This window comes from Sceloporus occidentalis, unplaced genomic scaffold (genome assembly GCF_023333645.1).
Source record: "Sceloporus occidentalis isolate IW3139 unplaced genomic scaffold, rSceOcc1.0.p SCAF_6, whole genome shotgun sequence".
Taxonomy (NCBI): domain Eukaryota; kingdom Metazoa; phylum Chordata; class Lepidosauria; order Squamata; family Phrynosomatidae; genus Sceloporus; species Sceloporus occidentalis.
This window is the reverse complement of record NW_028316986.1, coordinates 92,693,129-92,704,569: the sequence shown is the minus strand read 5'-3', so window position 1 is coordinate 92,704,569 and position 11,441 is coordinate 92,693,129. Positions and strand designations below refer to the sequence as shown.

General features: G+C 39.5%; 1 protein-coding gene across 6 annotated transcripts in view; it reads right to left on the bottom strand.

Annotated features, from left to right (window-relative positions):
• Nucleotides 1-3,712: 3,712 nt before the first annotated feature.
• Nucleotides 3,713-11,441, bottom strand: part of LOC149311110 (mediator of RNA polymerase II transcription subunit 23-like) — a 60,129-nt gene continuing 52,400 nt past the window's right edge. For 5 of the 6 annotated variants that reach the window (XM_089530363.1, XM_089530362.1, XM_089530358.1 and 2 more), the window contains 6 exons: nt 10,127-10,292; nt 9,845-9,917; nt 8,397-8,611; nt 7,691-7,811; nt 5,725-5,856; nt 3,713-4,804 (listed from right to left, as the gene is read on the bottom strand). In XM_089530363.1, the coding sequence (XP_089386489.1) occupies nt 4,634-4,804; nt 5,725-5,856; nt 7,691-7,811; nt 8,397-8,611; nt 9,845-9,917; nt 10,127-10,292 (878 nt within the window). In that variant the 3' untranslated portion in view covers nt 3,713-4,633. The other variant, XM_089530364.1, reaches the window with a different exon arrangement.

Genomic DNA, 11,441 nt, shown 5'->3' with positions numbered 1-11,441 from the left:
CCTTGATGCCTGCTGGGACTTACTTTTTCTTTTTCTTTCTCTCTGCTGTTAACCTCTCCTGATGGACTGCTGCCTGCTCCACAGAGTTCCCTGCAGAGCCAGACCCCTCGATACTCAGCCAATTACTGGCTAAAAGCCAGATAGGACCACCTGTTCACTCTGCAAGGGGATAAAAACTGGGTGCCTGGTGTAGTGTGCCCACTGCAGGTAGGGTCACCATTGAAGGGTGACACAAAGGGGGGGGGCTCACCCCTGTGGGGGAGAACCGTTTTGAGGATGGAGAGAGGGCCAGTCCCCTTGGGGAGGGATGCATTGTTTGTTTGTCAGAGCTGTGCACTACTCGTTGTCCTTCTCTGATGGGCTCTGCAGTGCTCTCAGCACCTACAGTATAACTGCCCAAGGTGCTAAAGAATTACTCAGTCTCCAAGTTCTATTTACAGAGCTCTACTACAGAGTATTTACAACACTGTTTGCATGGCAATGACTCTCCAACCAACCATCCCCTAACAGCAACTTACACTGTCCACAGGTCATGCCCATATTTATACAAATTGTCCATTGCATGATCTCACACAGGTATCTGCAATTGTCCACTTGCCTCAGCCTCTTGCATCATGCCTGTTGAGTGATCCTGGGCACACTTCCAAGTAGTGTGATGAAGACACTCCGTGTCAGTCACCATGGTGCAACCTTTCCATGTGCTGCATCATCCAGCATCCTCTGTCAGCTGCCCAATTGTCCTGTGAAATTCTAATCCAGGTATTGTACATACACACATAGGCCAAAATATTTAAAAAAATAATCTGCCTGCCAGCAAACCAAAATGTGCTACAAGGAAGGCATTGGGGCAGCGGTGGGGGGGAGCAACTCAAAGAGCAGCCATTATAGCAGTAATGGACAGGATGGAAATATGGGAAGGGGAGACAGTTCTATTATATTAGCACAAGGGAGAGACATAGGTTGTTGGTTACTCCCAAGCTGTTTTCCTCTTCAAATAGTCTGGATAACCTTGGCTACAGACCACCCATTAAAATTATGTAGTTTTACTGTAAATCTATGTAAATATCCCCCCCCCCCGACACCTCAGTTCACCTTATTATCAGATGGATTGGGCAAAGGATCTGTTCAGCTGCCATTCATGGCACATTGTGGCACATACGTTGATATATCTAACCGTCTTCTGCCAGCAAGTGAGGCTGCAACAAGGGCATGCAGTGTTTGATTGTTTATGCAGCACTAAGGCTAAGAAGCCTGGAGAACTGAGAGATTTCCTGCTTGTAAGATGTTTCTTTAAATTTTGTACCAAAATCCCAATGTGATTCTAAAATTCATACAGTACTAACCCCTGTAACAGTTTGCTTTTGACCATGCCATTTGAGAATAATTAACATTTGCTTACAACATTGCTGCAAGATTTTGTTACATGTATCTATTTTCTTCTTCACTAAATAAAAGTAAATTTCCCTTTTGAAAGAGCCTTTGCTCAGAGCAGTTTGTAGCCACTCTCAGTAACATGATTGCCTTTTATTCCTTGGAGTGACATCTTAGATCCCTTTGAAAAGTTGGCACTGCAGCCCCATGCCTGGCAAGTCAATACATATTTGAGTCTAGCCTTGGCCCTGTTCTACATAATCCTAGGATTTGTAGTTGAGAAATTGAGTCTTGTAAAGATTGGGAGCTATTCATACATTTCTCTGGAGTTTATCACACAGGAGGAATTTTTCTTAATTGCGAATGAAAAGAAAGTGGGGCCAAAACGCATTCACATGAATTCGCTAGTTCAGCGAATTTATGTGAATTCAAATTGCATTGAACTGACTTCCCATTGCCAAAAAATAGCATGCCATTGCCTGAAATTGCGTGTGATCACCTCTCATGCAATAACGTGAAACCCCATGATTGCGTTCGGACGGACTTGTCATTGCCCAAAATTGCGTATGGTAGTCTATCACGCAATAACATTAAACCCCATGATTGCGTTCGGATTGCCATTGGATTATACTTCCAGTTTCCCTTGTCTGATAAACTCCTCTGTAAAAAAGAGGGAAGATGGGATAGTGTCTGCAGTTATTAAATATGGATGGTTTGCTTTCACGTATGTATTTAGTAGGGGTATAGAGCAAATTAACAGTAACAATAAAAAAAGAATATAATGGATTAACACCTGTGGCTGTAGAATGGGGGAAGTCATATGTACGGTTTGTATTTATCTTTTGTGATGGGAAGGGGGAAATAGGGCTAATTTGTGTTTTGTCAGTGTAAAATCAATAAAGATATATTAAAAATAAATGGGTGTATTGTTTGTGGTCTCAGACTTTCTAAGGAGACAATGAGGCAAAACAGACAGTCAAAACAAGCAGGTTTCCGACCAGCTTTGAGGCGGCGCATTTAGATGACACAAGGCTTGAAGCCAGCTGGAAATGGCTCCCAAGCTGTGCTATGGGGAGAAAAGCTGGACTAAAAAAGAGCTGGATTTTTCCTCTTCTTTCCAGAAAAGGCACACCTTCAACCGCTTGTCTAAATGCCACAACACCAGAGTGGCTCTAAAGGAGTGCTCTATCCTAATCCTAACCATAATTGTGTGTATAAACACCACATCTCAGAAGTGCATTTAAAAGAGATGGAGCTGCCTTGCCCAAGCATTGGGGGTAGCAGTGTTTAAAAGCGAAACCGTGACACTTCTCATGGAGGTAAGTTAAACATACACAAACCAGACAGTCACAAAGGGGTCATGGGGTGAAAGGGTGTGTGTGTGAAGGGAGGGCATGATTTTACCTTACCAGCATCTGCATGGATACTCCTTTGCTCAGATGCCCTGGCCCAGTGAAGCACTGCACATACGAATGTGTGCAGGTACAAAGGGACAGCCATCCAATGGGATGGGAGTTACCAGCAGTTTGCTCCTGCAATGCTGCACAGGGATGGTAGGCAGCAGCAGTAAAAAAAAAGTACCCAGTGGCATGGCTTGAAGTTGCGCTAGGCAGCCATGACATGTGCTCTGCAACTGTCCTGGGTGCAGACAGTGCGGTTGGTGGGGTTTCAACGTGGGTTTGGAAAAAGCAGCTTCAAGAAGCTTTTTCCTGTCCAGCTGTTTCACCCCAATATCATCCATTCTGAACACTGTTCAATATTACCTTAGAGGCAAAATGAAGTTAGTCTTTGCTTTTACAGGGTTTCTCTCACAAGTGGATATAATGGAGGTTAACCCAACCTTCGGTTAGACACTAGAAGACATGAACACCACTGTCAGTTCAGTAATGCAAATATTCCTGTCCTGTTTTGGAGCTTCAACTGGAGAGGCTCAACATTCTGGTTGCTCTAAATTTGGATGATGGGATTCAAGAGGCAGAATTCTTATATTAAATTTGACGATTACAACTTCGATGGGTAGATACTGTAGTTTAGGCTTTTTAAAATCCTTCATTTTACTACAGAGTTCAGCTATCTGATACAAATTCTAAAACTACATAAATACATAATATAGTGTACGTTTGGAACCAATTTCTTCTCTATGAAAATTAATTGAATATTATTGTTCCAAAAGAAGAAATTTCACCTTATGATCCATGGGAAAGAGAGAATCTGCGGAGAGCACAACATCCTGCACTTTTCGAATTAAAGACATGGGAGCAACTAGTGCAACAACACTGCTGACACTTAAGGTATAAAATGAAGAATACCAACATCAAATAATGTGAATAAAGACAGTTATGCAGTTATAAAAGCTATTTTTATTAATCACTTTTAAATGCTACCAAATATGAGCAATATTTTACAAATCCTAAGATTTTCATTAATTTTCAAACCATACCTCCAACCACAGACAAAAATAAAACATGAACAAAAATAGTATAATACAAATCCAAAAGAATGTGTAGTTATTCTAAACATTCAAAACCCAAGCAGACAATAAAAATCTCACACATGTCAAATAAATACGTAGACTTTAAACATAATTACATTTTAGAAGTTGGGTGAAACAAGTACCTGTTTACTATCCCTGGTTTGGCTGATGGCATTTTTATTACCATTATTGTGTCTCTGGTTTCAGCAGTACTGTTGGTGAAGTAAAGTACTAATCAGAAAGCACAGGCAAATTGTGGCTCCGTGATCATTAAGGAATCAGAAGTCACATTTCTCCTTTTCACCAGTACTTCAACTACATTTTCCAGAATGTCCCATTAGTAAGGCTACCTGGTTTAAGTCAATGAAATTTAAATGGCTTTATATATTCTGTCTTAAATAAATTGATCACACCCATTCTCTTTGACTGTTGTCATTTACCAAAGAAAAAGTTGGGGAAAAACCAAAATGTTAAAGATTTCCAGTGTAAAAGTAAGGATATGTGTTATAAAAAACAGGAGTTACCTTTGTCTAGAAAAATGAGACACTGATTGTTCTGTTGCTGTTTAAAACAACTGGTTATTTATACATCCGTAACTACCAAGCTGTTTTAAGAGTTCCTTTAATCAGGAAAAGGCAGCACACCTATTTAGTCTTACAGGTCCATTATAAGGAAGAAGTCATGGAAATGATTCTGTACTCCATTTTTTGCAAAGGAATTCACAATGAGTGCAGTTTATCTTGGTCAACACAAGATGTCCTTGGCAGAGATGAGATACAGTACCCCATTTTATTGGGACACTGGCAAAGGAACGTTTACTGGAACCTGAGTAGGTTGTGATACTGGAGATACAGTGCTTATAGGTTGCTGAGGAACCGAAGCAGAGTCCATTTTGCTAATATGTATGAATCGCAGACGAAGCTTCAAAGCAGGCCTCAGATTGCAGATAATTTTCTCAACCTTTGATCAAAATCAAGAGAAAATTGAAAGATTGCAATTGAAACATACATAGTTCATTTTTTTTATCCTATAAACATGTTTGAAAGTTCAGAGAGGGATATATATAACATATCAAACCAAAGATACAGCACTATAATTCTATAAAGAGAATGAAGACCAGCACTATTAATACTATTTGATAAAATATTTTAATCTCGCTTTTCTGCATTTCACAGAAAGTACAGAAAGGCAAAGAGAACTGTCCAATAAAACAGTTTAAAAACTGGAAAAATGGTCAGAGAGCAAACAGCTGTTTCCTAACCTAGATGCTGCTTTATTAGTGTTCAAACATCCAGCAAACTCTCACCAGATTTCCCCCATTTTCTGTGTTCTGAAACCATTCAAATGTTTGTATAAAAAAGGTGGCAGCAGTGCATCTGTGGGCAGTGGCCTGAGTTCTATGATCATTAGTGCCAATCCCAGTTCAAATGCTCAGTTCCTAGAATTAGTGGGTATAAAACCACAAAACCAAAATTTACATATTTACATTAAAAGGGGGGGGGGATTTCACACACCAACATCAAAACCTGTTATTCTGCAGAATTGTTGGTCTGTTATACTTTTGTCTAACCTTGAGCTCCTCTGATTAAAACCTATAAAAAAACTAGAAGTTATGAAAACCTTTCAGTAACCTGACACTGTTTACAGAAAAATTGGTTTCATACAGTGCCATTTTTGTTAACCGACTTAATCATTTAAAATGGAGAAAATAAATAGCTATGCCCCTTTGTTGTTACTTGCTGTGTACCTTCAAGTCTTTTCTGACTTATGGTGATCCTGACCCTATTAGAGTTTTCCTGGCAACACTCAAACCAGTACACCATGCTGGCTTTAGCTATGCTTATACAATTTAGTTCAAGTGCAATTTATTATTCACTCACTTGATCTTTCACACTGTCTCCAGTAAACATATATTTCACATGGTAGAGAAAATCGCATACAGGATCCATATAGTTGAGATGTGTATTGCACTGGTCCACTTCCAAAAGCATTTCATAAAATGCTACTCCAATCTATTGCCACAAAATTAACAGAAACACAAGCAAAAAGTTATGTCATTCTAGTTGCTTCAGTTACATGGAAATATGTAATATGTTTCAAATATTAATCTTCCAAGGTGGTAAAAAACACACAGGAAATCCAAAGCAAGTAATTGTCATAAAACATCTGGACTTGCGCGCCGTATTGCAATCAGATGGACAACCTGGAAAATCGAGAGGCCATTTTGGCCTTCCTCTGGATGCTCTAAAGCTGTACTCTCCCATCTTTCAAAACTGCAAAAGATTGTAAAGTCCTTTCTGTTTTTTATTTAAAGGCCTTTTTGGGCCTAGAAGAGGTCCAGCCTTTTAATGGCCAATTACTCCCTCGAGATGACTACAGAAGTCATTTTATTTTTGTTGCTAAAATGGCCATTTTTATGTCCTTCCCCACTTTTGCTATGAGGCCACACTGGGGAGCTTGGGAAACCACATGTAGCCTGTACTTTACATACACTACCGCTATTATATTTCAAAGATGGTTTAGACAATGGGCTTTCAGAAAAATATGTACATGAGAATTTTATTATGGAAAGTATCTTGTACTGTTCTGAGTACATAGTGTTGTGAGACACCTGTGTACAAAGACCAGATTATACTATGTCATCCTAAAATACAGTCATCTCAATCTCACATATCAGGCCATATTGACATAGTAAGCAAATACAGAGAGCATTAAAGAAGAGAGATAATAAGGTATATAAATGGCTAAAAAATGTATGCTAGAATGTACCTGATACACTGACATTCTCAAAGAATCATGAGGATGTCTCCCATCCCATTACAGAGTTTAGTAAGCATCTGGCTGACTACTCACAGCTATTCTAACAATTTGGAGATTCTTTTAAGACTGTGTAATAGCATATCACTTACAATATTCACTCACAAAAGAGGTCTCCAGAATTTGAAAATGCAATCTGGTGACAATAAGCCTTTCTTCCAGGAGAATTTTTAGGTATTAAGCAATTTTCATTCTTCAGAGAGGGCAGAACTATAGCAGAGAATAAGTTTTAAGTAATTTATTTTTCTTCTATTTGCCTGGCTAGCTATAAGAGGCTGAGCTAAAACACACAGGTGCTCTTTTCTGCCTTCAAAGACAGAGCTTGGTGTTAAGCTAAGTTTAGCTGCTTACCGGCACAAGTATAATTAATTTTATGACACCCAAAGTGCTCTGAAGAGTTTATTTTTAAACTCTTTTATTGTGCTCAAGGAGACAAGTTGGTGAATAGTGGAATTGAATGTGCTTTTTTTCTGCAGTGAGTTGACAAAAATAGAGTTTGTTTATATGGGGCTGTGCCAAATTGAAGCCCTGGGAGAAATAGGAAGACTTCTTCCAGTGATAAATTTGCTTCAAATATTAAAAAAGCACCTTCAAGTCCTCTCTGACTCATGTAAACCCTAAAGTGAGCCTATCACGGGTTTTTTGGGGGGGGGGGAGGGCAGATTTTTTCAGAGGAGTTTTGTCAATGCAGCAATAGGTGATAAGAAAGAAAAAAATCCCATGTTAAATATTATGAAGTAACTGAACTATGTGATATATAGACTCCTGTGCCTTATCTTCATGGAAGGGATACAATGGAAAATCACAGCAATATTCTTGCATTTGAAGACCTGAAAAAAGAATACACTGAAAAATAAATAGAAGGGAAAGAACAACATAAAATACTTTTTCACTGGACCAATTCTTCAAGAAAAGGTAGGATGTCAAGATCAGAACTTCTCTTCAGAAAGGAAGCACTCTGCACAATTTAAAGGTCTGCAGTCTTATCCGTTTACATGCACAATAATAACCACTCCTGTAATAACCTACCTCAAGCATGCACCTTGTCCTCTCTTGCTGGAAGCGTTGTAGGAATGGACCAACAAGGTGATACACATAGAGTAGCTGGAATTCAGTCTTCACTATTGGGATCAAAACCTCAGTAAGAAACCTGTAGTATTACGGAAAGTTTAGTAAGGCATCTAATATAAATAAAGCTGATAAAATATGCATTATTTTACAAACTGGGTGGTGCCAAATTGTGGCAATAGACAAGTGTTATTGATGGTGACACGATGCATACAATTAAACATGTATTTAACCCAGCATATCCATGTGGGCTATACAGGTTAAGTATCCCTTATTGGAATTCTGAAATCCAAAATACTCCAAAATTATCCAAATGGGTGGGTGAGCCAGTGACACCTTTGCTTTCCGATGGTTCAGTGTTCACAAACTTTGTTTCATGTATAATATTCTTAAAAATATTATGTATAAAATTACTTTCTGGATATGTGTATCAAGTGTACATGAAACTTAAATGAATTTCATGTTTAGACTTGGGGCCCCTCTTTGAGTTATTATGTACTTGCAAATGTTGCAAAATCTGGAAAAATCTGAAATCCAAATGCTGCTGGTCCTAAGCATGTCAGGGAGACCCAACCTGTAGTATTTAGACTATTTTACACACAAACAGAATATATTCTTTAGCTGAAAATAGTATTTACAGATTACAAAGTGTACACAAGACACCTACTTTGGAATGAGAGAAAGCTGCCCAATGCTTGAATGATGCCAGACAGCATGTGCCAATGCCAATGTGTAGCTACAGCACATCTCTGAGTAAGACTGATGGCAAGCTGTGAAGTCAAACAGCTGGAATGGGTAACCAACCCATTCAGTCTCAGAAGTCAAGCTAGGACTGTTGATGACACTCACAATCCGTTCATGGAGGACAATCCAATAGGGCTCCTTGGAAAATAAAGCCATACCCCACCCCACAAATTAGGATGCTTGCAGCTACATAAAGAGAAGCATTAAGCACAAGACATATCTTAAAATCTTCACAACATTTAGGGCCAATAATTTGTTCAAAATTATTTCTTATCCTTAATGATTATAATTTTAAATAACCACTTTCAAATATATGGGCTGACATCTTGTTAACATTTACAAGATGTAAAAGCTACACTTATGGGCCCTCAGCTTTTGGGATTTATGTTTACAGACATTAATGATCAAACAGGACCACCCGAAACCTTCCTCTTAAGCCAGGCAGCAGCCCAACAGAAGGTTTTCTGAGGCGCTGCAGATCAGGGTGATGTGGAATGATAACTGCAGCTCTCCTGGTCATGGGCCATGTGGAGAGATATAGTTGCTGCAGGACCCTGAGGGACTGGCTCTCAAGTTGCCTTTCTCAATGCACTATGAGACTGGTTCGCACTACAGTCATCATCAGCTGCCCAATCTGCAGCACCTTAGAAATCCTTCAGTGGGGGGACTGCCCATCTTAAGAGGTTAATTTTTTGGGGTGGCAGATGTAGCTATGACCATGTAGCCATGCAGTCAAAGTTATATCTGAAAATGCAAGATCTTGACTATTATTTGAATTGTTAAACAACAGTACTGTACCATTAAATTTTCCACTAGTCATTAGCTTTCTATGATATCATGTTTAGATCAGGGTTCAAATCAGATTGGTCATGGAATCCCATTGTGTGACCCTGGGTAAGTTACACTCTCTCAGCTTTAGAGGAAGGCAAAGGCAAACCCCCTCATGAAAAAACAACAACAAAACCGTGTAAATAAAATCCTATGAGAGATCACCTTTGGGTTGCTATAAATTGGAAATGACTTGAAGGCACATAACAACACTTTAGATATATGAGCGAGAAGGTACTGGATACCTACTTCTGCAATGAGGATAACAGGGGATCTTGTCAATGTATGGTACCTGCAGGATCATGTCCAGATTCTGCTCAAAAAACAGTAAGCTGAATTTCTAGTTATCTAGAAGCAGTTCTTGATTCTTCAAATCTCAAACATTTCATTCAGTCAAAAATGAGACGAATGCAATAATTAAGAAGCAATTTTGATCTAATTTTAATAACAGTATTTTTTGTCAAGAAGTTGATATTTCGGTGAAATAATTATATGCTTCCTTCCTCTTCACTTAAACAGAATTCAAAACATGAGATGACTTACCGGCAAGGCAGTGATGATCAGTCCAATTGCATTCATCCATGCTGTGATATTGTCTCTGGGCACTAAAGGCTGACTATCAGAAAAGAGATTGAAGAGAAAAAGAAATAGAACACTTGTACCAGGCACAGAAAGACAAAAACACTTCAGAAATACATATATTAAATATGGGAATCTTTATGTGAAATATTGCCAGCTCTTTTATTTGGACCATTAAAAAAATAACAACACAGCTCCGTTAACTGTATAAATGTAGAGGTTTTCTCCAAGGAAGACTTCACCTACCTCTTCAGCACAACATTCAGCAGGGCGTTGCCCACGTCCTTTCCAGAAACAGCTAAGGCCATTAGTTCAACGCAGGTAACATGGAGTGCATGGGCAGCAGGGTTAGGAAATTCATTGAATCTCCAGTCACAGTTTGGGAATGGACTAGGTGATTTACCGGCCATTGGTGAACACAGTTAAGGTAATAAACTGTCATTTAAAGGACGGAGCAGCCATTACAACAGGAGGGGGTAAAATGTAGGTCATCAATCATATGTGAGTCCCAGGGTGGACCTTATATCCCTTATTTTTTTTTAACATAAAAAGATCCCTTTGAACCTGATGGGTCCCCCCCACCCAAGTCCACTATGGCGCTTAAAAAGCCCACCCCAGGCTTAAACAGATGGGGGAGGGATTGAAACTATAGCAATATTCCTTCCTATATGCCTTAAAGGGCACGTGGGCCTTTAGGGTTTAAAAAAACTGGGGAGGGGATGTCATGGGGACACTTGGTCCCCAGGCAGGTGGAAGTAGGCATGAGGAAGTTGACCACTTCCACACTACAACAAGATGTAAATATCACAAGAAGAATATCTCAGGACTGACCCATGGTATTTCCTTGTCCAATCCAGATCAGCCCAGCTACATCCAGCTTCTTCTCACTCCTCCAACCCTAATATGCTGCCATTTCCTTCTTAGTGAACACCTCCTCTGAATAAGAATATGTGTCTTTTGTCAGAGAGTAGCGCTCAGTGTGAGAAGCTATTTTGCTGCAGAAACAAATACTGTTTTGTGTGCGCACACACACACACACACACACACACACACACACACACACACAGTGTCCTTTAAAGTTTTTGCCACTGCTGCAAACACAGTAGGCAGTTTCTGAGACTCCTTGCCCTATAAAGCATCACTCTCAGGCTAGACTCTACACTGTGATGTCAGTTCCTTCTTGAGGCTAGTCCCTAGTATGCGTTGCTGGCTACTTTGACTCAGTACAAGCCATTCTGACTTTAAATGAAATAAATAAATAAATATGTTTTTGCTGTTAAGACCAGGGAAAGGTGGCTGCCATTGGTTGTGGCATAAAAAACTTTCGAGGAGACAAATCTAGGCTCTGACGTATGTAGGCAGAGGCAGAGTCCAAGGGTAATAAGGTAGCTAATACCAATACAGCGGATTCTGAGTAGGATGTCAGCAACAAGGAGAAAATAGGCTTGTGGCAGGGGGCTTTTGATTCACTGCCCTTGCCAAGGGTTTCATCTTGGTTTGTAGAAATGCTTGCTTTGAATTTTAGCAGTACAATGTAAGAACACTGCATGTAATCCCCAAC